Raw genomic sequence first — 28,000 nt, 5'->3', positions numbered from 1 at the left:
AATAAAACTACGTAGTCTAAGTCACTTCATGTGCAGCTCTCGAATTTACTTGGAAGCTAAGTAAGTTTTGAAATCAAACATACTGCATATTGTCTGTCTTATTAAATGTTTATCTTTAATATTATACACCTTCATGTAATCTGAGGAACAGGGAATTCAAGAGCTGCGTAGCTGGGCTCTGAAGGAGCATAGTTTGTTTTCCAGAAAATCAAGACAGGTTTATTCAAAACATTGCAAATCAGTTTAATACAACAATAAACAATATATGGATTTTAAAATTCTGAATTTGAGTGGTCTTACAAAAATACCATTATTTGCACTCATTTATAGGTCTGTCCTTTCTGGATAAAGTGTCAGAAAATGTACGTCCTATTTCCGGTTTTATATTCATTAACTTGCCTCTTACAACTGTGTATTGTAAAACACAGCCTTTCTGTGGAGAAATAGGCTTTTGAGTTATCATAATGATGATAAGGCCAGGTTACGCTATAAAAAGCCCCATTTCTGGGCAGCTTCCAAAGAATGCCACAGTGTTGTAGGAATCATCATTTGTAGCCGACGTTCTCTGAATGTTGCTGATACTGGGTGATGTACAGGAGCCCTGTGCTTTGGTCTTTGGAATAAGGTATAAAATTGAGCATCTTTATTGTTGGCACTAATCTAGAAATCTCATGGCAGTTGCTGCAAGAATAATTTTCAGAATTGTCTCATATACATATCGTCTTAGATACTGTGTGCCCCCTAAGGATATGGCCCCTAAACTGGTCATATTAAATGGTGAAGCTACACGTGCTTGATTTTTGCCAAATCAAAATTCATCAAAATCAAATCAAAGCTTGCATTGTATCCTTTATCAGTGTAAAACATAAGTGAGTTGCTGCATCTTAAAGCAATACGGACAGACTTTTTTAATTGCACATAAACGGACCTCATGATTTTAACACTAAATTCATCTCTTGTAGGTAAGACAAATATGACTTGAAGCAAAGTAGAATTATTAGATTGAAAGCTTAAACAATGAGTGGTGATCAGAGGGGGGAGATACAAACCTGTAATACACCAATTTCTAGAAGGTTGTTTAAATTACTGGAATCAGATTTGTAATCAATTCATTGTCTAAGCTGCAAGAAGAATTTGACAAATTAAGAAGATGCCACTTCAGTCAGTGATGGAGTTCTGGATAGAGAATTAGTATTCACTAATACTTTGCTTCTTAGAACATGAACCTGAGTTGTGGACCATGTGAGTCTGAAACAGAGGGTGCAAACAAACTATGAAAAGTCATTAATTCTGCCCCCTCATTTTGCATAGCCTGCTTCAACAACTTTACCTGATTAAGGACAGTTGCTTGGGCTATTACTGATTACATGCAGAAGCCTAAGCACTTGTTTATTGTAAGGTGTAAGAAAATAGAAGTTCTCTTCTTCCTGAGCACTATCTCTGCACCTGCCTTCCTCCAAAGGAAAAAATATATCACAAGCAAAAATTAAATGTGCAAGAATGTTACAGTGAGCAGTACAGCAATCAAGGTAAGACTTCCTTGGATGATACTTCCAGCAGAAAATTTTATTCGACCTTCAAGTGCTGGATAAACTCTTTTCATTCTGTCAAGATAACGGGAAACAACCTCAATGTCAGGTTCACCTAAACAAACAAACAAACAAAAAATTACAGTATTTTCTGCAGCAACAAGTTATACAGTAAATGTTAAGAAGTTTCTTTAAATTGTTGCAGCTTTAGCTCAAGTCTCAAAGTGAGAACTGCTTTTGCTACCCTTTGCTGTTCTTTCTCCTGAATCGGACAGTCTGCCATCAGGACAGCGTGTGGGAATGCGGCAAGTCATTTCTTGTGTGCAGATATGTGTTTGTTATGGTTTGTGGCCAAAATTTTTGGTAGCAACTTGTATTTTACTGAAAAAGAAAATTCCCTTTGCATCATCAGGCTTCTGTTTGCTTGCTTCTCTCTGTTACAGTAGTAATTTCCCATTAGATTTAGGTAGATTGAGATAGTCTCCCAACTGCAAAACATTATTTAACCGTGTGCTCTGGATAGAGTGCTACAGCTCTAGAAAAAGTTATCACTTGCACCTATAGTTCTTAGGAGGAATTTCTAGGCTGTGTTCTGCCATGTGGCCTGTTCTGCCAAAATACCATCTAGCTACAGAAGTGGATGAGAACCCTAAGGCCCTGATGGTACCCAACCATCATGGCCCTTTCTAATCCAAGGTTACAATCCCAAAATGCATCACCTCCATCTTAAAAGTAATTACAGTTTTGCCCCTCTGATGTACCAGAAAGATTCTAACGAACTTTTCAAGCTGTTCCCCTTGATTATTCCCACTGATTTCTTTTTTTGCAAATTTATTTCTGCGTAAACAGAAATTTAGTCCAAGCTACACTGCTCCCCCCACCTTCAAGAAACCTTACACAACTCAAGCTATAGATTAATTTTTAAATTACATTCAAAAACATTAATCCCACTTGTGAGAATCAATTTTAAGTTGAAACATTCTATAGAAGCAAAAATCAAAATGGTTAGTCCTAGGCAGTCAGATTAAAAGCAAATTTAATCTATTTGATAAAAAGAACACCTGAGACTAGTACTACAGAAAGATCTTTTTAACATTTAGGGATTGCTCTTTTACTCTGTGAGTGCCCATACTTACCTTTACTGTATCCCAGATTCTTGTCTTTCAGCATATGATAGTCATCTCCACCAAATAACAAATAGGATGGAAGAGTCACATTGTATATTTCATCCATTTGGAGTGGTATGTAGGCTGGGACTCTGCAGGTTGTACAGAGCACTTCTATGCTAACAACTCTGCTTCCTGGGGCTTTGGAGAGATCATAGACCACGTGGATGCCTAGGAAAACACGTTTGAATGCTATTTTATGCAGAGCCTATTGAACGCTTCGGGCTAGAAGCAGACTATCCTCTGTGGTTGGTTGGTTTGTTTGTTTGTTTTTATCTTTTACATTAGTTTCTGTGACTGCAACGTTAGATTGTTCTGAGTGATAACAATTCATGCCCAGTCTTTCCACGCAAACCAACTTTTATTTGGGAATTGCTGAAGTACGATACCACCTCAATTACTTATCTGATGATCTATTCCCTTGTTGTCACAGCTCCACAGAAAGAAATCACTAGTCATTGGTTGGACCAGGATACTGCACATAAAAACACCTTCGCTTATTTCTGTCATCTTGTCATATGCTTTTTCTTTCCATTATCTTGTAGGTTGAAATGACTTCCTTTAAAGCCAGTCACCCTAACCTAGCAGCTATTATACATAATAAATACTGTCCTGAAAAAAAGAAAGCTGAACTAGGGCTGAATACTATGGTTTCTAGTCACCATAGGAGAAATGACGTTTCTAGTTGTGAACCCTCCTCATTCAACGTCTGGGGAGAGTTAGGACCTGAGAACAGGATTGCCAAGAATTTGCTCATCAGGAAGCCGCTGAAACTCCTCCAAAAGCAACACAAAGGACAGAGACTCTTCGTACCCTGGCTCCCCTGCTCTAAGTCTGTCCTGAACCCTTCCCAGAGCTCCTACTTTTTTTTTTTTTCTTCCTCCCTTCCTTTTTGTTAAAATAATTTTATTTATTTATTTATCTTAGTGGTAGCTAAGAACATGGTAACTTAGTCGTGAGAGCACTTGCCAAGTGTGTGAGACTTGAGTTCTGTCCTTGGCATGTGGCGGGTTCTAGATCCCATCTCCAGGGACAGTGCCCTCATCACCTCTGCCATTGAAGTTTTTCTGCTAAATAAACAATGAAATCCACACTGTATCAGAGAGCACACACAAATATGACTAGCCTAGCACAGATCAGTATCTAGGGAGCTGTGCTTCAAAGAAATGTGCATGTTTTTAATATTAAATGTTAATCCCTAACGTATTTAGAAACTTACTGGAACAATACCATAACACACTTGGACTAACTCTCACCACTTCAGTGATCGTTAGACAACAGCACAACATCATTTTGATAAACTGACAATGTCAATATCTGGCAGAGAAATCCAGTCCAGGGTTTCAGGTAGGGTGTCGGTGAAGAGCTGAAAACAGGAGTTTGATGGGTTACAGAGATCAAAGTGTTACAGGTCTGCAGGAATATATCTTCCCTTAGTTACCTGCTGCTGTAACAGGTTACTGAAACAACTGGGAAACCTGTCTGTGGGGATGGAACAGTGACAGCCTCTGTTCTGCGGGGCTTGCGTGGCTCAGCTAAGCACGCGGAAGATAGTGTCCTTGTTAGCCAGCGTATATGACGCACAAAACTAGCGTATACAAGGATGTATTGCCAATTTCATTTCTATTCTTAAAGGGCCAGTGCAGCATGGCCTTCCACATATAAATACACACAAGGCCAGCAGTTACTTTGGAGCGGTTATTGGTTGTGGATGGTTGAAGAGGAAGGGAGAAAACATACCTCCGACCTGCAGCAACTCTCCGGTTCCTCTCCCATATCTGCGCACACTATGCTCAAAAGCTTCTTTCAGAGTGGAGCCTTTTAACTTTACCAAATCAAAACGACCTCCAAATGGCAAAACAGACAGCAAATCTTCCATAGTAATACTGCCTGAGGGAAATGAGACTTTACTTTTACATTAATTTAAAAAAAAATTACAATATTATTTTAAGATCATTTCACAGTAGGTTATTTGGCAAGGAACATGGCAAATGCAATTTGAGAAAATGAGGGCTGGTAGAGATGAGGTTCACATACACTGTCTCAATCAAAGACTTTGTGTTTTATTATCCAACCTCGCAAGCCCAGCGAATCTGAGTTTGATGTAACTGCTTGTATTGATATTCAAATAACTGTACTAAAAGAAATTACAAACCATTAATCTATGACCAAGACAAACAGAAATTCTTGCTCAGTCAGGCAACTTTTCCAGTTGCTTAAAATTTACTTGCGGTGGCCACAGAGAAACGCTTAGCTAAAATGAAAAAAAAAAAAGTGTTTGCTTTCAGTTTTTGTTTACCTGATAACTAAGAAAATAGGAACTCTAAAACCTTAGCATTCAGAAAACCCAGAATTCACTTATGCCATGGTGGACTATGGAAGGCTTCTAGCAACCTTAGCAACCATATTACCCCTTACAGTAGGAGATGAAGAATATCCACCATGTTTCTTTTTTCCAAGGGAGCAAGGAAAGAGAAAAATTATCAAAAACATACAATGTTTTTGTATGTACACTGTGTACACACAATATCAGTACTGCTGTGCTTGTCAGCCTGAGTGCAGTTGTACGCTACTGCTGGATAAACACTTGAGAAAGTTTGAAATAGCTTCTAAAAGCTGTGTAAATCCCATCAAAATAAGCCCATACCCAACACTGAGTTCAGGCTTCCAAGATAACTTGATTTTTCTTTCTTGATGAAACTGTAATTCAGCTTGCAGTTTTACATACCATCAGCGCTCTGTTCATCGATGGGTGAGCGTATCCCACCTGCATTCAGGATGCACATCGAAACATGGTTCCATTTCTTTTCATCAGGGTGTTTAACACTCTCATAAAGCTATGAAAAAAAAAAGTTTAAAATGATTTTTAATCCTCACTTAGTCTAGCCTCTGGAAATTTACACAGTCTGCGATGGTGATTTTTTTGATTCCAGCTATTGTGAAGAACGCCAATGATTTGATCCTATGTGGAGAATCAGGAGGTATAGAGCAGCTTAAATATAGAAGTACATTACGAGCATGTAGATGAATGTACAAACTAATCTAGCTTCTGCTGCGCATTGTGGGGAATTAAGATTTTCAGCTTCTTTGAGACTGGTCTTCAATATTTGGAATGGTCTTAGGAAACTAGAAAGATGTAAAAGAGTGAAGGAACGTAAAAACAGCCATAATAGATCAGACCCGAAAGTCTACTTCGCCCAGCATGTCTCCAACAGCGGCAAAATTCTGACAAAAGCTAGGTGCGAGGACACAATAATATTTGCTTGAGAGTTCCTAAAGAGTAGTGAACAAAATGGAAACCATGATTCTGCAGCTAAGTAAATCCCTGTGTATTAACCCTTAGAAACAATTCAGTAGAACAGGAAAAAGTTCAGAAAAAGCAAACACCGATAATGGAAGGGATGGCCCAGTTTCCATACAGGAATGACCGCAGTTTAAAGTACTTCAGTCTCACAAAGAGACAACGACAGGAAGGATGTGACAGAAGTCTGTAAAATCAGGAGGGGGAAGGTGGAGGTTAGATAGGAATCAGTGAATTTCCTCATCTCAAGAATGATATGAAACTGGAAAAGATTCACAGAAGGATGTCAAGGGTGGTCAAAGATACAGAAAAGCTTCTGAACGCAGAGTGATGAGGTAGGCTAGAACTGTCTGTCCTGGAGAAGAGACAACAGAAGGAGAATATTTGAGAGACCTACAAAAGCAATGAGCCCCGTGAAGAGGGTGGGTAAGGACCAAGTGTTCCAGTGCAAGAACTGCTCCTCGGCATCCAGCTAGCGGGCGGCAGGCTGCAAACAGAAGAAGATGAAGGTCCGGGCATGATGAGCTGTTCAGCAGTGGGATGGACGCCTGGCCGCAGGGCGCTGTGAGTGCTGAAAGGGCAGAGGGGCTCATGGGGAGACGGGGCGAGTTTGTGGCAGTGACATCCCAGTGGGGGCTAGTAAATACCAAGATGCCGTTTCTGACTTGGGAAGTCTCTGAGCTGGAAGTTGATGGGAGACGGGAGTGCAGTCAAGCAAAGTGTCTCCAGAAGCTTGCCTCTGTGTACGCTTTTCCCTCAACTTCCCCCCTCCGTCACTCCTGGAGACAAGACATTGGGATGGACGGTCCTTTGGTCTGTTCCAGTCTGGCCACTCCTCTTCTGCTGCACCCCTGTGCTGAATGGTTTGCAGCCACTAACGTTTAGCTGCTTAAATCCTTTCTGGCTCCAGCTTCAAAGTTATTCCTTGAGGACTTACTCATTTGTTCATAACTCGTACTTAATCAATGTATTAGTTTTTTCATTTAGAGATTTCAATCTGAGCTATACCCTCTAATTTACTGATTTGCCTGGAACAGACAGCAGGATTACAAGTCTTTAATTCTTCAGTAACCTACAGAAACATTTTTTAAGTGGCTGCTACTCTCTAGTCTTGAGCACAAAGGCAGTTTCAAACAAGAGCTTCCACCCTGCAGTAACTAATTCAGCCATTTCACATTGGAGTTCCTTTAGAGTCCTTGATCACATGCCATCTGGTGCTGTCAACCTCTTATTCTGAGATTTTGGGCTACTGGTGGAGAAGCATCACTGACCTAGATGAACCTCTGATATCACCCAATACAATTGTTCCATCAATTTGCACATTTCTCAGTCTCCATATTTCCCAGGACAACTCTAAATACTGAAGTCCATGGCACAAAATTAATACCTTAATACCCCTGAATGAATAGACAAGGTATCACAGAATCACAGAATCACTGAGGTTGGAAGGGACCTCTGGAGATCATCTAGTCCAACCTCCCTGCTCAAGCAGGGCCCTCTAGAGCATATTGCCCAGGATCACATCCAGACGGGTTTTGAAGATCTCCAGGGAAGGAGACTCCACTACCTCTCTGGGCAACCTGTTCCAGTGCTCCGTCACCCTCACAGGAAAGAAGTTTTTTCTCAGGTTCAGATGGAACTTCCTGTGGTTCAGTTTCTGCCCGTTGCCTCTTGTCCTGTTGCTGGGTACCACGGAGAAGAGATTGGCCTCATCCTCTCGACACCCCCCCTTCAGATACTTGTAGACATTGATGAGATCACCTCTCAGTCTTCTCTTCTCCGGGCTGAACAGGCCCAGCTCTCTCAGCCTTTCTTCAGAGGAGAGATGCTCCAGTCCCTTCACCATCTTAGTAGCCCTCCGCTGGACTCACACCAGGAGCGCCATGTCTCTCTTGTACTGGGGAGCCCAGAACTGGACACAGTAGTCCAGGGGAGGCCTCCCCAGGGCTGAGGAGAGGGGCAGGATCACCTCCCTCCACCTGCTGGCAACACCCTGCCTCATGCACCCCAGGAGACCATTGGCCTTCTTGGCCACGAGGGCACACTGCTGGCTCATGCTTAACTTGTTGTCCACCAGCCCTCCCAGGTCCTTCTCGGCAGAGCTGCTTTCCAGCAGGTCAACCCCCAGCTTGGACTGCTGCCTGGTGTTATTCCTCCCCAGGTGCCAGACCCTGCACTTGCCTTTGTTGAACTGCAGGAGGTTCCTCTCCGCCCAGCTCTCCAGCCTGTCCAGGTCCCTCTGAAGGGCAGCACAGCCTTCTGGTGGGTCAGCCACTCCCCCCACTTCAGTATCATCAGCAAACTTGCTGAGGGTGCACTCTGTCCCTTCCTCCAGGTCGTCGTTGGTGAATACATTGAACAAGACTGGACCCAGGACTGACCCCTGGCGGACACCGCTAGCTACAGGTCTCCAACTAGACTCTGCGCCACTGACCACGACCCTCTGAGCTCGGCCATCCAGCCAGTTCTCAAGCCACCTCACTGTCCACTCATCCAGCCCACACTTCCTGAGTTTCCCTAGGAGGATGTGATGGGAGACAGTGTCCAAAGCCTTGCTGAAGTCCAGGGAGACAACATCCACTGCTCTGCCCTCCTCTACCCAGCCAGTCATTCCATCAGAGAAGGCTATCTGAAGGTAGAACTGGTATTGCAAAGAACATATAAAGAGCAAGCCATATATCTACTGATGAATGCACATGGTTGTGTAGAGGAATTTATTTCACTTAAGTAGAATTTGACCTCCCAAGAAAAAAAATTATATTAAGAAAATCTACAGACTTTTGAAGGATAACAAAGCAACTTCCTTTAAGCTTAAAGAGTGTCAAAGTTTTTGAACACATTTTTCAAACAAATATATTAAAAAGTCTAGAAGAAAGAAAAAACAAAACACTGCAATTTCAGTAGAACGTGTGTGTAGAACTCCACAATCTTAATCCAATTTGTAAATTATTCTTTGAACTAAACATTATCTTAAGGATTACAGTAAAAGCAATTATGGAAAAACAGTTTTCAGCAAATTTCCAAACTACAACTCATGATTACTAATTGGAACCTGACTTTGTGGGAGTACTGTAGGCTATTTACAGTAATTGTCTTTTTCTGAAAAGAGTCATGTTAGTAAACTTTTTCCCTGGAGCACCCAAAAGAAATAGCACAATCATGGGAGAGTAAAATAATCAAAACCACTTAGTTTAAAAACTGTGAACTACTTCTCGTAAAGAGTTTTTGGTGTTATGTAACTCTGGTAAAGCATGGCATCCGGAGGTCGGTAGCGGCAGGGGCTCTGCGTGGTGCCAGGGCAAGGCCTCGCCGCCAGCGCCCGTCTCACTGCCCCAGGAGGGAGCAGGGCACTGGGGGCAGCCCCAGCCCCGGGCATTGAGCACCTCCATGGGGATGGGGACAGGCCGAGGATGGGATGGGTGGCTGCCCGCAGGTCAGGGTTGGTGGCGGGGGGCTCATGGCTGGGCAGGGACAGGGCTGTGGCAGAGCCGGAGCCTGGCACTGCTGCAGCAGCTGCATCATCATGGGCCAGTGACCGATGGCCCTGGGCTGGGCCAAAATGGGAGCCTGAGGCTGGGCAGGGTGGGGGGAGGCCCGGGGGTTGGGCAAGGACAGGGAGGGCTGGGAGTGTCCTCAGGGCCCTGACAATACCATAAGATCTTCCACTTCGTGAGTTCTTTTCTTGGCTCTACTTTTTGAAAAGTTCATAAAGGACTTTTTCCCATAAAAGGCAATTCTCAACACCGGCTGATACAAAAGCTATGGACACTCATCAAAGCAAGAAACACAGAGCAGCTGTTTCGTGAGCAACTGAGCTGGCTCTTTGAGGTCGGGAGAGGAACTCTTGCTTTTACTATTTCCGCTCTTTGCTCTATGCTCTTTCCCCCTCCTTTGCGTAATCTGGCACCTTTTAGATTCTTCTGTGAGCCAGTTCTCATCAGTAAACCAGCAGAAAACTATCCAGGTTTTTTTCCTGGGTTAGTGAGTTAAAAAAGGTCACACCAGAGCCCAGTGAGCAATGACTAAGCACCAGGCAAGTGCTATGAGCAGAGGACTGGTAGCAGAGTAAGTGAGAGGGGCAATGAGACCTGAACTCTCCTTCCATGAGGAATGGGCTATTAGATCAGATTGCTATGTCTGTTAAAACGGCAGCCACAACATAGTCCAGACCCAGCTGTGAACAACACATGCATCTTCTGTATGAGGGTATATGCAAAGAATAAACCACTCCATAAAAATCTTACAAAATTCATCACAGCCTAACTTTTGCCAGCTCTTTCTAGGGAAGACACTGAGATGTTACTGTGATGGAGAGCAGCAAGAGAGCCCAAACACCGATAGCTCAGAGCCTGAGATAATTTTTTCTGATAGCACTAGAGTACGACTTAGATATAATTGCCACCTATTGTGGCAACTTCTTACCGCAGCATCACAAAGCAAGTTTCCCATGTTGCATTCTTGGAAACGGCACGCTTGGCTTGTACCATTCAGGTAAACACTAGTTTTTCCAATCTCTTTAGAATAATTTCCCAGGCTTTTCCTCCATTTTTCCACTTCTTCTTTAATGTAGTCATCTATAAGAGAAATGTAAAATGAGCATCACAGGTATGCTGTATTAATGATACTTCAGTGCATACAAAGCTTAGGGAAAACCTACTCTTCAAGATTCCAAAATGTTATACTTTCCCTGAAGCATCTTCAAAAAACATGGCATGTATATTTACTTTAAAGAAAGGTTAGAAACAGAGCAGTGAGGACAGAAACAATCAAGTGAATAAACTATTCCCTTGCCACAGCAAAGGAACCTTCTCTATTGCATTTAAAAATAATTGTACCCAGGCCTGTTGTAACCTCTGACCAATGGGGTTTCTAGCAGTTACCTTGAAAGATGAGAGCTTCTGTATAAGAATTGTTAATATACAAATTAGCTGAGTCCTTCTTTATATAAACTCTAGTATTCTTCTATAGCTTCCTCCCCTTCTACACAGTATTAAAAGGAATACTAGCTCAAATATAAATATCAAGGAATAGTCCCTTTATAAGAATTAACTGTATATGCACCCCTATCCACCATGTGCAAATCTAGTTCTTTCAGGGAAAAGAAAACACATACAAAAGATACTTGTGTACGCAGACAGATAATGTCACATGCAGACAGATAATGTCACAACTGTTCTGTATCAGCTGTTAGTTTTAGTTTTAAGCAATCTGGCATGTAACTTCATCAGTACAAGAGCAACATATAAGAGTGACTATATATCTGAATTTTAACATTTACTGACCTCAGAGAGAATATAAACTCTCTTTACATCACCTCATTAAATTAATGGATCACTGAGAATAACATAGTAAATAAAAATATCTATAAACATATCATTTTTAAAGGATTTATTTTATTAATACTCTGGTAGAAAAGTCTGATAAAAGCTCAGAGACTCATATAGTAATCACTGGACAAAAAAAAGAAAAACACATCAACTCTCAGTAATTACAAAGCAGACAAAAAGTAGGTAATGGAGCCTGGAGGCATTACAAAACCAGCAAGTAACAGAAAGATTCTCCTCCTTCCAGGTTTTTAAATATTTCAGAGGTTAAAACAAGAAAGTTTTGTGTATCGTATCTGCACATTGTCAGAGTATTCCAAAATTTCTGAGACACCTCAGGTTTGCTATATTGCCCTGAACTCTGTTCTGATGAATCCAGCCTCTGGCATAACAGTGTAAGTTAGTCTTTATAATCTTTTAAATTGCAATTACAGATCTGCCTAAAATAAGCCTTGCTAAATGGTAAGGTATTACCTGAGTTCCTACAAAAGAACTATCAGTGATTTCAAATAGGTAAAAATATACACCGAAATTGTGCAAATGCAAAGGCCTTTGTTCAGAAAGAGAAATAGAGAGTAAAACAGGTACTAATGTAACACAGCCTGAACCCTAAAGCAAAGAGAAGTGCAAGCTCAAGAAGAAAGCTGAATTCTGCTGCAACACTGCACTGTACATTTAACACAGTAACACTTGAATTGTAGTAGACTGCTGCACAGTAGACTGTGTGTAAGTTCACATTTCTATTTCACATACCTTCAGGAACACTGCTGTCCAGCAAAATAGGGTTTCCTACTGCTTCAATTACATTTCCTTTCTTGTCAAATGTAACATTTAGGTAACCGAGATATTTTCCATAAGCGTAAGCTTGTACAACCGGCACCTTCCTCCCATCATCTGACTGAACCATGAACGGATATGGGCCAGCTGGCTGTTCAGTAGAGGGTGGGGTGCCTGCACAGAACAACCACGTAAAGAGGGTCTTCAGCTTATGTGACCTTCAAGGTATTATTAGAATAACATTAATAACATTTCAAACGTTTCGCTTCCTTAAAAAAACAAATGTGATATTAAACAAACCCAATAACCAATGCATTAGACAACGAGTACACATTTAATTGTTCAGTTATGGTAATACAGAAGAGATGTTATTGTTTTCAGGACCTGAGCAGTAATAACCATCACAGTGTTGTTTATGTTGTGACAGCACACTTCTCCATGACATCACATCACAATAGCAACAAAGGAACTTTTCATTCTAATTATTCTAATTCAAACCTTTAAGTAGCATATATAAACCAGCTTTTGGCTGAAAAGTTTATTGTTGAGCCTTCACACTACAGTATTCTGTACTAGGCAGAAAAATGAGGCTGTCAGTAAAACATACATTTTTTCATATGAAAACTCTAAACTACTTTTATTAACAATATGTAATCAGAATCCCTACAAGTAAATTCTGTAATCTGCATATACAGCCAAATGATTTTTTAATATACCAAGCTTAGAACAAAACTTTTGCAAGTGATGCCATTTCATAACACAATTTCAGACTGGCTGAAAACCCCCTACAAAAGCGAACTTTATTAGGGTTAGACTTAGGTAGTCATGGATTCCAAACACTTATGAATCTGCAAAATTTGAAGACTGATTACACGTAGGACTTGGAAACAGGTATATGAAAGCAAGGGATTTACAGAGAAAAGAGATCGCAGCTCAGTCAGCACAGCAACCATGCAGCAGAGGAGAACGGCAAAGGAAACATACAGCATACCACTCACCTCAAGGTACCTGCCTTCTCTCCATCTCCTTGACAATATTATCTGGGCTAATATCACACCCCTCTCTTATTTCCACCAGCACTTTTAGTGAAGTTAGTGAAGACCAAAGTCTGGTGACTCTATGCTATGGCGCACGCTTCACAACATGCCCCGCCGCAGAGCCTCCCTAACTCCCGTTGTTCTTTCCTGTTCCCAAAGCTAGCCACATTTCCCATTAATGCATCGTCCTCTCACTCCTTGTGGTGAGAGATGGGGCACCCTACGGATGCAGCAGTGTGGGACAGGAATCCAAAGGAAAGCAGGCTGCTTCTGTTCCACCGCTCTCAGAACAACTGGTTTCCTTTCATTTATAGCTGTTTGTATAGCATGAAACCCACAGACATTAAACATGACAAATATTAAATACTTTTAGCCTGGCCAACAGAACTGATTTCTTGGAAGTGGTAAGGCCCCATCACTTTGGCCCCCTTGACACTTCGGAAGAACTTACAAAAACCTGTAGCTGGTAAGAACCCTTCAGGGTTACAAATCCAAAAGTGGCTTCGGGCTTTTTGGAACTGCAGAAGGAATTGGTTTTGATCTCTCACCCTTGTGTAGTCCTGGCCTGAACAGAACATCAGCAAGCGAAAGTAATGTTTTCTAGCTTTCCTTTTAGTTTATATCATCTGTGCATAGTCAAGTGCTCAGCCAGTACTTGATTAATTTATTGTTTTCTAAAGAGATATTGTCTGATAATATTTTCTTTCAGGATAAATTATCACTATAACATTCTATAAGCTGTGGTTCTTCTGAAAGGAAAAGATGTTTCAGTGCATCTTATCCCAAGAAGAAGACGGCTCTAAAATTCACAAACACATCTCAGTTAATGTGCAAGATTCCGTTTCATTAGAAATGTGTAAATTCATATTGAGTAACTGAAGAAACTGCAACACTTACCTATTTTGTTACCGTGTTCTAGCCAACACACTACATTCTCAGAACAGCTTTACTGATGAAATCCAGAAACTAGAGTAATTTAACCTAAAACTATCTATCTTTACTATTGTAATGAAGTTTACAAACCCAAGGTATACTTGCACACAGTCAAGTCACCATTTGTCACAATTTGTAGATACGCTAGAGAATGGCAAATGTCTCAGAGACAGATTGGACTAGTTCAAGACTAAGGCCCTTATATTAAGACAGCTTATGGAGTTGTCTGTGGGTATTATGTCTCTAAGCTCCCATGACAGCCAGTAGTTGAGCTGACCAGCTCGTATGCATCCATTTAGACTGAGCTCCATCATTCTCCCAAGGACTTCAGCGAGAGCTTACAGGCCCAGTGCAACCATAGACACATACACTCAGACTCTTCAAATAAGATGTGGTACTCTGCAGCTGAATTACACCCCTGACTTCTGAGAGATGTGGATACCTTGTGATGTTTGACCAAGAGCTTTCTTTTGACTCGGAATGGAATGGTTCACAAATGCGCTCACAGTGCTCCTGGAGAGATCAACAAGTTCTTCTTGGTACTTGGAATAAAAATTTATAGACAGATCACATTCTGTCAAATAATATTTTTTATCTAAAAAGGTGGATACATGTATTTGGCGCATCTCCCTTAGAGATTGCTTTTTTTCCTTTTCCCCCCAGAAATCTCTCTTTCCTACATCACCAATGTTATTAAAAAAATAAGAAGATTTATTTTACTAAAACTACAATGCCCTTGGCAGATGGACCATAACCCAGTCCCAGGTGAGGTTTTTAACCAGAAAGCTGCAGAGTCTCATGCTGTGTGCTCTCTCTGGCCTAATGAATCGTGAATAGCTTGAAGTGGGAAGGGATGGAACAGCTTGACCCAGTCCAGTCTGGTAGGAGATAATCTCTGGGATGACAAGAGGATGTACATGTGAACTCCTACAGCCCTGGATGGGATCTAAACCCCGCTACAGCAGTTCCTAGAGCACTTTAGGTCCTGGCTCCAAGTTGTGAAGAGAGGCACCTCTTTGACCCACAGTCAAAAACCAAAATGCCGAAAAAGACCAAGATTTCATACATACCCCACCTGCAGTTTTCTAGTTAGGCAGTTTCCAGTTAGGCTTTCTGGCTATTAGTATACTACATTATTACCATTATTATTAATATATTATTACCATTTATAGGCAAAAATTCTATATAGGCATCAATTAACAAGTCTTTGTAAAGTCTGTATTCCACTCTGTAAACACGTGGTGAGCACACCTTGAATATTGCATGTATCCTTTGTTTCCTCATCGCAAAATTGATACAATGAAAACATAGAAAAAGTCAGTGAAGGGTGACCACCTTTGTCAAGGTGGTCAAAGATACAGAAAAGCTTCTGAACGCAGAGTGATGAGGTAGGCTAGAACTGTCTGTCCTGGAGAAGAGACAACAGAAGGAGAATATTTGAGAGACCTACAAAAGCAATGAGCCCCGTGAAGAGGGTGTTCCAGTGCAAGAACTGCTCCTCGGCATCCAGCTAGCGGGCGGCAGGCTGCAAACAGAAGAAGATGAAGGTCCGGGCATGATGAGCTGTTCAGCAGTGGGACGGACGCCTGGCCGCAGGGCGCTGTGAGTGCTGAAAGGGCAGAGGGGCTCATGGGGAGACGGGGCGAGTTTGTGGCAGTGACATCCCAGTGGGGGCTAGTAAATACCAAGATGCCGTTTCTGACTTGGGAAGTCTCTGAGCTGGAAGTTGATGGGAGACGGGAGTGCAGTCAAGCAAAGTGTCTCCAGAAGCTTGCCTCTGTGTACGCTTTTCCCTCAACTTCCCCCCTCCGTCACTCCTGGAGACAAGACATTGGGATGGACGGTCCTTTGGTCTGTTCCAGTCTGGCCACTCCTCTTCTGCTGCACCCCTGTGCTGAATGGTTTGCAACCACTAACGTTTAGCTGCTTAAATCCTTTCTGGCTCCAGGTTACTGATCAAAGCTCTTCCTTAAGGACAGATCCATGAGATATTCTGAACTGTTTAATGTACAACTGTAGTGTGCAATTATTTCTCTGTAACAAGTGGGATAGTAAAAGGTTAGAGCTCAGAGGAGGTAAGTTCTGCAGTAAACATGAGACAAAAAAGGCATGAGAAAACTGAGAGGAGGCACGCAGGAAGAGGAGAGAATGAAATGGACAGTCTGAAACCTTTAAAGTTCCTAGACTACCTGGTAGTGCAGCTGAGAATGGGCACAATGGAAATTTTGCTGAAAATTACAGAAAGTTCCTGTTATACTTCAGTGAGCTAAGGAAGTTTCTACTAAATTTAATGCACTATCTCCAGTGATTTAAAACAAACAAAAAAAAAAAAAACCCAGCCTTCCTTTACTTGTGTCTTTACGCACTGGCAAAAGGGAAGGCAGCAGCCCTGAAGAATGAATGAGCTGCCGATGCCAGCTCATGCCGATGCCGACGCTAAAATAGCATTGCTGCTGAAGAAAATAAATGTTTATGATATTTCATACCATTCATATCCTGAATAGGTTTAGGTGAAAGTCTCCAGAAGAAAGAAGAATAAAGGCAGAGATGAAAAAGAGGAACTGAAAAATACAGAGAAAACTAGGGAAAAGGGAGACCAACAGTTATTGCTGCTGTTGTTGTTGTTGTTTGTTTGTTTTGTTTTTTAATGGCAGACCTAAGGGAAATCTGTGAATACAGAATCAGATTCTACAAAAGAACAAGTACAGTACTACTTTTGAAATTTTATATGATTCTTTTATATATTTGTCACATACAGGGTTAAATATGTAAACCTTTTGTTTACTCCTGTATGTCTGTAAGCTCGAAAAATGTACAATAATTTTGGCAATAATTTACCAGTATTGTTATTTTTGTGCCTGTGTCCTCAGCTTCATATAGGTTGCCTTTAACATCTACAACATTAAGGAACGCTTCAGTGAGTTAGGACACTTGCTGCTCACAAATTGATTTAAATCAGTTCATTCCACTGAAGTTACCAATAGGTACCAGAGATGAATATAGCCCGGCCTAACTAGCAATAAACTATATTTGTGAAAGTCCTCCAAGTTTAAAAAGAAACAATCACCTTCAGCTTTGCTTTACAAGCAACATTCTAGTAAGATGTAAAATACCTGTATAGAGAAAAGTGTTTGTATGTCCTCCAATTACAACATCCACTCCTTTCACTTTTTGAGCAATGTCTTTGTCCACAGTAAAACCAGAGTGTCCTAGTGCAATTATTTTGTTAACTCCCATAGCAGTAAGTTTATTCACTTGTAGTTGCAATGCTTCAACTTCATCTTCAAAGATTATATCTTTCCCTAAAAAACAAGCAAACAAACAAAAATATCCCAAGAACATATTTACTAATACTTATTCAGTATCTTAATTATTAGCTTTTCCAACAAATACTAGACGATATTGGGTATTATTTCGTATAACTAATGGAACTTTGAATGTCAGCGACTTTCAAATGTCCTTAGTGAGAAGTGGTTCAAGCTCCTAATCCGATCTGATGTTCTCCTGTCTCTCATGACAGTGTTCAGATTAATACAATATCTTGGCATTGAACTATGTATGCTTGTCTATACTCAACAAATTATATTCTGTGGAAAAAAAAATCCAACGATATCAACTGTAGGATCACAGCTTGAATGTTTCTTCATTACTTTTCAGCTGGAGAAAAGAAACTGAATAAGTCGGTCAGCACTTGGGTATAAACATTCGTTTAGTCCTACAGGTTTTTTTTTCTCCCAAATTATATTTCTTTGAGATCTTCCATCTACTCCTGAGATAAATCTCATTTTACTCCACACTTGTCTCACTTGTATTTTCTCTTCTTAGGTTTAAACAGCAGCTTCTTCAAAGTCCTGCACTAAACTCTAAATTGCCTTTTAATACAAAATTATCTCACCTAATGTGAACCACTATCAATACTACCAAGTGACAGCACAGTGCGCAATTGAGCTACTGCCCCAAAAGGAGAACATAAAGAACGGGAAGTCTGGAAAGGAGAAGCCTTTTCCACAGTACAATGTTGGGAAACTCGCAATCTTTCTGAAATGTTTATGTGCCTGCTGAAATTATTCTAACATGACAAACAGTTACAAGACCACTAGATAAACAAAGATTTTTATCCTGGTCACAGTGCTTTGAGTTGCACATAAAGACTTTCTGTGTAAGAGGCTAATTTTTTTTCAATAAAGTTTTAAGAATAGAGTTTTAAGAACAGCTCAACAAACTTTAATCCTACATTTTCTGGTTAAGACCTCCAAATAACATTTCTACCAATTTCCCTTCTACCTAATTCCTCTCTTTCCTGCAGAGTTTTGTGGTCCGTTTTCTAATATGCCTTTAAGTTAAAAGATTTACATTAATTTATAACAAAGGGAGGAGCGAAACTAATTCATAATCCAACGCAAAAGTGTCTCAGGAAACGAAGAGGAAACTGCTACAATGGAACATAAAGAGATAAAAGAGGGTTACATAAATTGGTTAACCACCACACCCATTGAATAGTTCTATTATTGCCAGGGGGAATTTCTGTACTGCACATTTCAGAGCTAATTGTGCAGTGTATCCTTACTTTTTCTTCTTGCAGGCCTCTTCCTAGAATCAAAGAATCATAAACTAATTGAAGTTGGACCTCTGGAGATCATCTAGTCCAAAAGCAGGACTCCAAGCAGGAATTCAAAGCCAGATGAGGTTGCTCAGGGCCTTGCCCAAAAAAACTGAAACTACACAGCCTTCTGGGCAACCTCTTTCAGGGCTTAAAAAATGGCCCTTGTCACAACAATTTTTCTTCCCTACGTCCAGTCAACTTCCCACGCTACTGCTAGAGTCCCTTGTCTCTTGTCCTTTCTCTGGGCACTTCTAAAAAAGGACGTTTATGACTTCTCTATAAACCCCTTTCAGACAGTGTAAAACTGCAATTACACCCACTTAGCTTTCCTTCTCCAGGCTGAAGGAAGCTACTGCCTTCAGCCTCTCCTTGGATGGCCTTGTGGCTTACAGAAGCAGGGCCTGGCACAGAGCTACTGGCAGATGAGGAAGTCTTAGAAACACTCCTTGAGTGCGGGCCCTTCGTGTGCTCATCTCACCACCTGTGGACTAGCCACAACAGCCAGGCAAGCCACAGTTTGATGACCAATTCTGTAAAGACAGCTCAGCTCCCTAAATAAAGAGCTAGATGCTGTCTAGTTGTGATGACACAGAGTTTCCCGAAGGCCAATTTCTCCCACACTGGGCAGCTACAGTTGCCCATGATAACTGAACTCTCTCTTCATCAGAGCTAGCTCTGTTACACCTTCATGCTGCTGCAGGGTATAAGGCAGGCGTACACCAAGGAAGTACTAATATTATTCACCAACCCATTTATAAAAACTAACAAAAAAACCTACTTCTGTGATCAGGTAAAACAACAATGCCTACTGTTACTCTTTTTCCCACCTCAGTAATTCCAGCTCTCTCCCTGGACTGTCATGACACCGCACACAGAGATGCCCATACTGCAGCCAGTGCCGATGGACCTGCCCAGCGGCTCACTGCTACCCACCTCGCCCTTAAAGGGATTCCCGCTTTGGGGCTACAGGGACCTCTCTCACCTGCCCTCCTCGACCTCTCTGTGGCATGTCACACAACTTTAGGACCTTAATCAAATTTCAGATGGATAGCCCTTTATCAAATTTTGCTGAAAATTTATACAGCAGGGGACCGAAAGACAGAGCAATTACATAATACTCGTTTGTCTAAGAAACAATAGAAAAAATATTGCTATTTATTGCTTTGCACTCAGTTACTGATTCTTCAAAACCATTGAATTGAAAAAGTTTTTATATAAGTGCTTGTTATTCATTGCTTTTATCAGTGGGTAGTTCCACTTCTCTTTCAAGGTATGAAACTGATGTGGCATCCTCTTTTCTTTTTAGTTGGGGGAAGAGTTTCACCTACCTCAAAGTAGAATACAAACTGCACTGTAATTGAACAAAAAGAAAAAAGAATTGGCTGCTTGTTAAAAACATAATGCAAAGCTAACCAGAAAAAAACGAAATAAGTGGAATTTAAAATTCCATTTTATAAAGTTGGATAAGTTGTTTTTTGCTGCCTGTAGGGTTGTACAGTAAGCAGTTGTGGGTTTCTACTTCACACGAAAAGATCGTGGACAAAAATGTGATGTATTATTTCACAGCACCAAATGTGTATGCAACATCTTTCAGGACAGATAAAGAGATTAGCTGCTTTGTAGGACTTAGAACATGATTTCAGAACTAAAGCAGATGGGTTGGTACCATCAAATATGAGAAAGATAGTCTTGGGGTTATCAACGCTAAGTAGGTGCACAGACAATTTTGCCTGTATATCAAAGTATGAACAGCTCTTGCAGGACGTGTGGAAAAAAATAGCTGCGCATTCAGCTGAAGTAGCGGTACATAACAATACAAAGATCTTCAGAAAAACTGCCAATTGGCTGTAATCTATGAATTGTGACAAGAGTCCCCCTCATCTCTATTGTTTCCACACAGTAACATTAACAGTACAACAGCAGAGATTAATTGTCCCTTGAAAATGAAAACACTGAGATTTAAGGAGTTTTTATTATTTGTTCCAGTTTGTTGATAGCTGTTATAAATAGATTATGAAAAGTACAATTTGTAATTTCATAGTTGTGCTGAAGCTATTGAGATCTAATGATGGAAATTTTGTGCAAGTGTGATTTTTTTCCATGAAAAGCACTGGTGTAGGAATTCACGAGTTCCAGCATTGTCAAGCTTCCTGTCGAAGCCGGGAAAATGCCCTTAGAGGGTATAGCATACTAAAAGGAATTAGTGAAGAGTCGGGGTGTGGAGGGGAAGATGTATCTCGAAGAGGTCTCTTCAGATAAGCAAGGTGCTGAATTTAATTTCACCTTGTGTCTTATTCACTGAATTAAGGAATTGGATTGGTGGTTAATTTTCCACCCACTCACCTCTGCCATGGTTTTATCAGTCTGAAGGATTGCTAGGTTACTGGTGATATATAGTCACCAAATTAAATTAACATATTGTGAATTCACATTTTCAATATTTCCAAATGCTCTGCACACTAAGAAGGTGAAGTGGAAAGTTATACAAATTCTTATCATTATAAATGGTAGCTGTTAGAACTTGCCCCAGAGATTAACACCTGGTGTTTCCGAAATGCTCAGTTACATTGTGGGATATATTTAGCCTAGGGTTGCTTTGCTGCATCTATGGCTCTAGCAAGCTTTCTCTTTTAATAGTGTTTCTCCCAGTTGCGTTCTCAAGTATAATGTCACAGCCTATTGAGACATTCAGTATAATATTTAGCTGTTATTAGAAATGTCTTTAAATGCTTCAGAGGATCATTCCAACGCTAATTAGATTTTCCTTCAGTATACTTATTTGCAAGAAAGTTAATTTGATGACATTACTGCACCAGCATAGTTCGGAAGAATAACAGAGATCTGCTTTATTTCCACTTAGTGAAGAACAGTATGGGACAATAATGGTTGCATGTCCGTCCCTTTTTCAAACTCAGCATGGCGTTACATGATATCTACCTTCATGGCTTCAAGCACAGGTAAGATTCTATTGCCTACACAAAATACAGATCAATTTTATTTTTTCTATTCATTGAGGGAAAAGAAAGACAGGACTCCAAGAACACAGTACTATAGAATAAGAAATAGGTACAAAAGTCTATTCTAACCTCAGATGTCCACTTCCTGATAATTTACACATACTGCATAAGAATTAAATGGCACAGAAGGAATAGTTCTATCCTGCAATGTTTCCTTAAAGTATTCAACATTCCTTTTCTCAAGAAAGCTATGCATTACTTCTTTACTACTGACCAATGGGCAGAGAATTAAAAATATGAAGTCCTTTTTCAATGTAGAGACGTGTGAAAATTAATGCTAAGGGCATCTCAGGTCCTTTTTTGGAACTCCCGCAAAATCAAGGAAAGAGTCTGATGCAGTCAGACGGGGGTGAAGCTGAGCATGCAGTGACTCTGATTTCCAACTGCTGATTTAAATGTGTTTCTCATTCTAGTAGACTGCACTATTTTACCAAAAAAAAAAAAAAAAGTGTTGGAATAACTTCATAGTCAGACATGGAGAAGTCTTTTCCTCATCAGTTCTAATTTTACTCATGAATGAAGCAATTGTGGTAAAAGCAAAATGGGTGTTCCTTCTGTAGTCTAATTTCTGGAAATATTTGAGATCAAAAACATCTTGGGCAACTTCTGTTTCAAAAACACACATGAAGCTCTCCTCGCTTTTACTAGAGCTTAAGCATAGAGTTATCCAAGAGCAAAATTTCAATACGCTTGGAAATGTCTTAGTATAAACGCATTTCACTCTAGAGACAAGCTGTATTCAGACTTAACACTTATTTAAATGGATAAATAAAATACAAAAGAATGTGAATTTCAAGGGAAAAAAAAAAAAAGACAGAAAGCCCCTCACAACTTCTCCACAAACTTCAAAGACCTATTCTTAGATAATTCAGTGATCTGAATCACTCAGGATGAAAAGGTCTTCTATGTAACAAAGCATTCACCAGTTCAAAAATCAGGCAGTTATAAGGCTGAATAAATCTGCGTTATACTGATAAAACAAACTTTCCAATTGAAAGCATTCATCATCCATCTGGATTCAGACAAGTAGGCAAGTAACAAATCAGTAATAATGGATATAATAAACTCATATACTGAAAAGCATACCTGGCTTTGAAAGAAAAGACGTTTCCTTTGTAGTATAACCGACAATTCCTATCGATTCTGAGTCAAAACGTACTATTTTGAAGGGATGAACATATTTCATCATTTCTTTTGCTAATGGGGTTTTTCCCTTAATGTTTGCACTCAGGATTGTAAAATTAGCATTTTTAAGCAGAGGATCCAACAATCCACTCACACCTTCATCAAACTCATGGTTCCCCAAAGCCTGTGAGAAACAAGAAGAAAATGTAAGACCCTACCTCAAATAACAGTATAAATACTCTCATAAATGACGTAAAAGAAATGTTTGAGAACACAGGGTGCGTGTTCTAAGGAAGAACATCCTATCTTGTCTAAAACAGTGCATTCCTGTGGCTCACAAACACAGAAGTGTTGCTTTTTTTTCCAAAGGCTTGGCTATTTGCTTTTCACACTCTCTCTTCTACCAATGGAGATGTGAAAGATCAAAATTGAAACCTATCTAAACAAGATTTTTCATCCCTTGTCTGCGATAGAGAGGATTAACAATCACTACCAAGGAAAATACGTATTTTGTGTACAGAAAAATGCGTTGCTTAAAAAAATACTGAAAGAAATATTAAATGCCAATGACAATATTTGTTACCTTTAAACAAAACGTATTTTAAGAGTTTGTGCTTGGACTAGTTTTTTAACATATTTATTCACATTTAGTAAGAGTTCTTGTGCGCTCTAGTAACAAGAAAATATCATTTTCTACCCATCTTCAATATTATTACCCGGTGGCAGCTCTAACACTTAACAGCAAATGTGTGCATAACACAGTGGCATGTTAAAAGTATTGTACAAAACAAGAGCAGTACATTATTCATTAGCAAGATAATACTAACAAGAGGAGAATGTTTAGTTGTTCTAGGTTGGAAAACAACAAAAAAGGCATTACCTTGAAAAGGATCATGTACTTTTCTCCTACCCACCCCTTTGTCACGCTCAGCCTGAATTACCACATGCCTACGCTTGCAAATTTGGCAATAGTCAGTGAAATCCCCACAGAGGGCTACTGTGCAAAAGCACAATATACGGAAGAACCCTGTAACGCATTTAAGTGTTAACAAAGAAGAAAAATGTACTTATGAAACACTATAGTAGTGTAACTTGGAACATGGTGTAAAAAGTTTTCAGGTGACTGGAACTTTGCGTGAAAAGGGTGCTAAAGTCAGTGGACCAGCTCTCCCAGACAGAAGTATGCCTACAATTTCCTCTTCAACATTATCTGGGGAAAACTGTATCCATGATCTAAAAAGACTCACATACCTCTCTGCTCTTCTTAGTTGAACAACCCCTGTGTGTTTGTTGCGATTTTTATTCCACAAACAGACCATATCAATTCTGATCACATTTCAACCCAAGCAAGACCCAGGAGCCACTATAAGCATGGAGGCACAATATTTTTGATCAACTCATTGGTAGCATCTTTCTTTTGCAGGAGGCAGTGTCTCCTGGCTTCCTCTGACCCCCACAGGCTGGGAATTGCTGTCTTGCTGGGTGACAGCATGGTCCTGTACAAAAATAAGCAGTATAGGTTTTTCCGCAACCAACTACTCCCACTCGCACTAGCAGGAACACTTCTAATGCTCTAAGGAAGGAACCAAAACGTTCTCATGCTGCTGCAGCACTCTTCAAAAAGAAATAACTGTCTTTAAGAAAATCCTGATTTTGCATGACGCAGTGCAATCTAACTGTTTTCCAATTCTGACTGTGTTATAACTGCAGTCTAATCTGCAATTATAGAATAGGAATCAAACTCCAAGGAAACTCATTCTGACTTCAAGTGACGTTCTAAAAAGACAGCCATAGACGGACAGAGCATTGCAAAGCGGTAACAAGTCATTCCCTTTGGCGGATGCATATGCTATGCCCTCTCTTATCCTAAATATGCAAGTGAAACCCAAAATAACTGGTAGCAAATAAAATAAGAATTTAAATTGCACTTAACTGCCATTAGCTGGTTGTAGAAAAAAAAAAACACTTAAGAAACCTTGTTTCTTTTGGCTTTGTAGCTTGCATTTGGATTATTTCATGTCTGTTAAGACACAAACTTTGATCAAAACTGTTCCCATGGTGTGGGTGGTTATAAAGTCTCTCATTCATGAGAAGTCACTGGTGCCTAATAATACAGTCATATTTTTGATGCAGCTCTTTCTCTGGGGAGGAGGATGTGGACCATTTTATATTCCTTTACTCTACCAAACCATCCTTATACATAAAGCTTTTAGGAACTTTGCATCTTTGTGATATCCTTTCAACAGATTTGAATCAATTGGCTAGTACTAGTGAAAGTCACAAGGAGGAATAAGCAGAAATATACACACACATCACATGGCATGTGATCACATAATCCTCATTTTCATAAGATACCAAGCTAAAAATATTTAAAAATCAGGATATAAATTAAAATGAGGATGCAACTTAACAGTAAAAGTAGAACACTTCTGTTACCATTCCAACTAACTGCCTTTGTGGTACTTCATTTGGATTTTGGTGTTAATCACACTCAAAAGCAATAGTGGCAACAAAAAGATTTGGAAGACAATACCTTGCTAAATATAAGGCATGAAGTGATAAAGAGCTCACATGAGAAAAGGACAAACCTTAAAGGGAAATTTGTCCCGCTTGCAGAATAAAAACCTGATAACACTGCCAGGCGGCTCTACATCCTCCCATGGCTCTCCTGCCCTTAAACTGTAACAACTTTTATGACTCATGTTCCTGCCTTCATGCTGTTTGTAATCCTACGCCACTCTCTAACTTCTAACCAGTTCAGTAATCCTCATCCCCTTCTGTTGTAGATATGACTTCCCAAATTCTGCTTAAAGAAACACTAGCTCACTCTTTTCCGGCACGGCACTTACCTCCCTTCCCATGGCACACACTCAGCTCTGTGGTCCCCATGGTCCATAAACAAAAGTATCCAAAAGGAAGCTGCAAAGCAGCCCAGCATTTGCCAACTCTGTCCACAGGCTCCTCGATGGCAGAGAAAGGCTCTGAAGTCTCTATAGCCTCTCAATCTATATTGACCTCTTCTTCTGTCCAGTGACAGTAATGAAATTACAACGTGCAGCACATCCACAAAGAGTAAGTGGCTGACTTCTTCATCTAAGGCATCAGCATCCAGTAAAAGACTCTGCATATTCAGTCTGGTCTGGACTTCCTAAAAAAACTTATTATAATTAAAAAGCTAATGGGATTTCCTAACCAGACCTGGATGCCAGTGTTTCCTACAGAATGTATCTCTAAAACTGAACACTAGTTCGGCACTGCTAATTTTGTTTAAAAGAACTTCTTCTTGCCATTTGATCAGAAACCGTAACAATCTCCTGGATTGTTTAGGAACCAGTACAATCAGCAAAGGCAAGGAAGAAACTGACAGCCAGCAGCAAGCTTTGGGAGGGAAGGCAGGAAAAAATCACCTCGGGCCACGTCTGCACTGTAGGACCCAGAAGTGCCTCCTAGCACTTACTAAGGACAAATCCTGAATGCACACATTCTTCCCCATCGTCACCGCGAGGTCAAACCTTATTACTGTTAAGATTAGGAAAACATTAATTTGGCCTTGCAAACAGAGAGCAGTATCTGTCACAGAACTGTCAGGCACGAAGCGTGTCTAGCCCTGGAGAACGCGTTGGGACAACACTTTCCCTTCTGTAGCTGTTTTGGGGCAGAGGGAAAAAAGCAGGTGAAGCCATTTTCAGCCTCCTCCTGAAAATGCAGGAAAAGAAAATGCAGCTTTTTCTAGAGGAAAACAAACAGATGAAGACAGAAGATGTGAAATGATCAGAACAAGGTTTTCCTCCCCCAAGCTGTCAACTGGAAGGAATAAATAGGAAGTCAGTCTCAAACGTAACTTTAATCTCTCTCCTCCTCTCTAGCGGTGTACACAAGCAAAATAAGCAACGATAATTCTTTTTGCATTACTTGAGCCTACGCTTGTTACCCTGGAAAGCAGAGCTAGAAGAGATCTAAGCACCGTGAGTCCCAAATACTTCTGTCTTCTTCTCAGCACTTAATAGATCAGAAGAGACAGAGTAGAGCAGTGGCACGGCCTCAAAGAGCTCCCTCATGGATATGTCATTTTGGTCCCTGGGCTAGTCACACCACACCAGAGCTGGAACCACCAGCCTTCAGTCCTCTCACACGCAGACCCCTACATCACCCCAGGTCCAGTGGAACCGGACGCAATCAGGGTGGTAGGAGAGCAATGGATTTAAAAATACAAAACTAAACAAAATAACCCCCGCCCCCCAACCCCTGATCCTGGAAACAGCCCTGCCAACATGTGCCATCCGTCCTTTCCCCCAGGACACAAAGCCAGCGGGCAGGCTGTGGCACACCGTGCCAGCCCAGAGCGCTAGCATTCCCTCGGCAACGGTTAACCCCTCCGACGAGCAGGCCTGGCTCTTTGCCCAGCTTTCACTGGGCCCACTCCCATCCCCTGCCCTCCCGCCTGCCCACCTCCCTCTCCAACAAGACCCCTCTCGCCCCGCCACTCACCCCAAGCCCTCTCCTTTCCCCACAAGAGCCCTCTCACTACATGGCTGCCTTTTTCTCTTCCCCTTTGCAGCCTTGGCATAGGCTCTCCAGTTCAAGCTCGCCAAGGGGTTGCCAGCTTGGGGCATTATTTAGCAGGGCGCCCTTCACCTAGTGCATCACTTCTCTTCTGTTTGCTTACCTTCTGGTCAATCAATTAACCACGGTTTTACGACGACTACTTACAGTCTCCTCTGATGCAACGCTACACGCGCAAGCAGGCAGCAATTGCAAAAACGAGCAAGGGTGGCAAAAGCTCAACACTCGGGGGAGGGAAAAGTCCCCTTGCCCGCCACTCCCCGGCCCCGGCCCCGGCCCCGGCCCGGTTTACCATGGCATCGTAGCGCAGGAGGTTCATGAAGTGGGCCGCCTCCTGGCCCTTGAAGCGGGAGAACCACACCGTGCCCTGGTACTGGTCGCCGGCGTCCAGCAGCAGCACGTTGCGGTGCGCGGCGCGCTCCGCCGCCACCCGCGCCGCCCGCCGCGCCACGCCGCCGAAGCAGCCCGCCGCCCCCTCCGCGCCCGCGCAGCCCCGCGCCCCCGCGCCCTGCGCCTCCACCCGCGCGTGCACGTCGTTGGTGTGCAGCACCGTGAGGCGCAGCTCCGCGGCCGCGCCCAGCACCGCCGCGGCGCACAGCCACAGCGCGCCCGCCCGCCCTGCCAT

General features: G+C 41.4%; 1 protein-coding gene across 3 annotated transcripts; it reads right to left on the bottom strand.

Moving 5' to 3' along the window:
- Positions 1–95: 95 nt before the first annotated feature.
- On the bottom strand, positions 96–28,000 carry NT5E (5'-nucleotidase ecto). Of its 3 annotated transcripts, none has more exons than XM_068937715.1 (9): positions 27,668–28,000; positions 22,774–22,996; positions 17,181–17,369; positions 12,074–12,271; positions 10,419–10,570; positions 5,424–5,532; positions 4,436–4,585; positions 2,666–2,866; positions 96–1,644 (listed from the first exon to the last, which is right to left on the bottom strand). In XM_068937715.1, exons 1-9 carry the CDS (start codon positions 27,998–28,000, stop codon positions 1,487–1,489), a joined length of 1,713 nt encoding a protein of 570 aa, XP_068793816.1. In that variant the 3' UTR covers positions 96–1,486. The 3 variants fall into 3 exon arrangements, with proteins under 3 accessions (XP_068793816.1, XP_068793817.1, XP_068793818.1); XM_068937716.1 differs by lacking the exon at positions 27,668–28,000 and adding an exon at positions 25,662–25,812; XM_068937717.1 differs by lacking the exon at positions 27,668–28,000 and adding an exon at positions 23,693–23,741.

This window comes from Struthio camelus, chromosome 3, assembly GCF_040807025.1.
Source record: "Struthio camelus isolate bStrCam1 chromosome 3, bStrCam1.hap1, whole genome shotgun sequence".
NCBI classification, from domain to species: Eukaryota; Metazoa; Chordata; class Aves; order Struthioniformes; family Struthionidae; genus Struthio; species Struthio camelus.
Note: the sequence above shows the minus strand (reverse complement) of the source record. Positions and strands in the feature narration are given on the sequence as shown.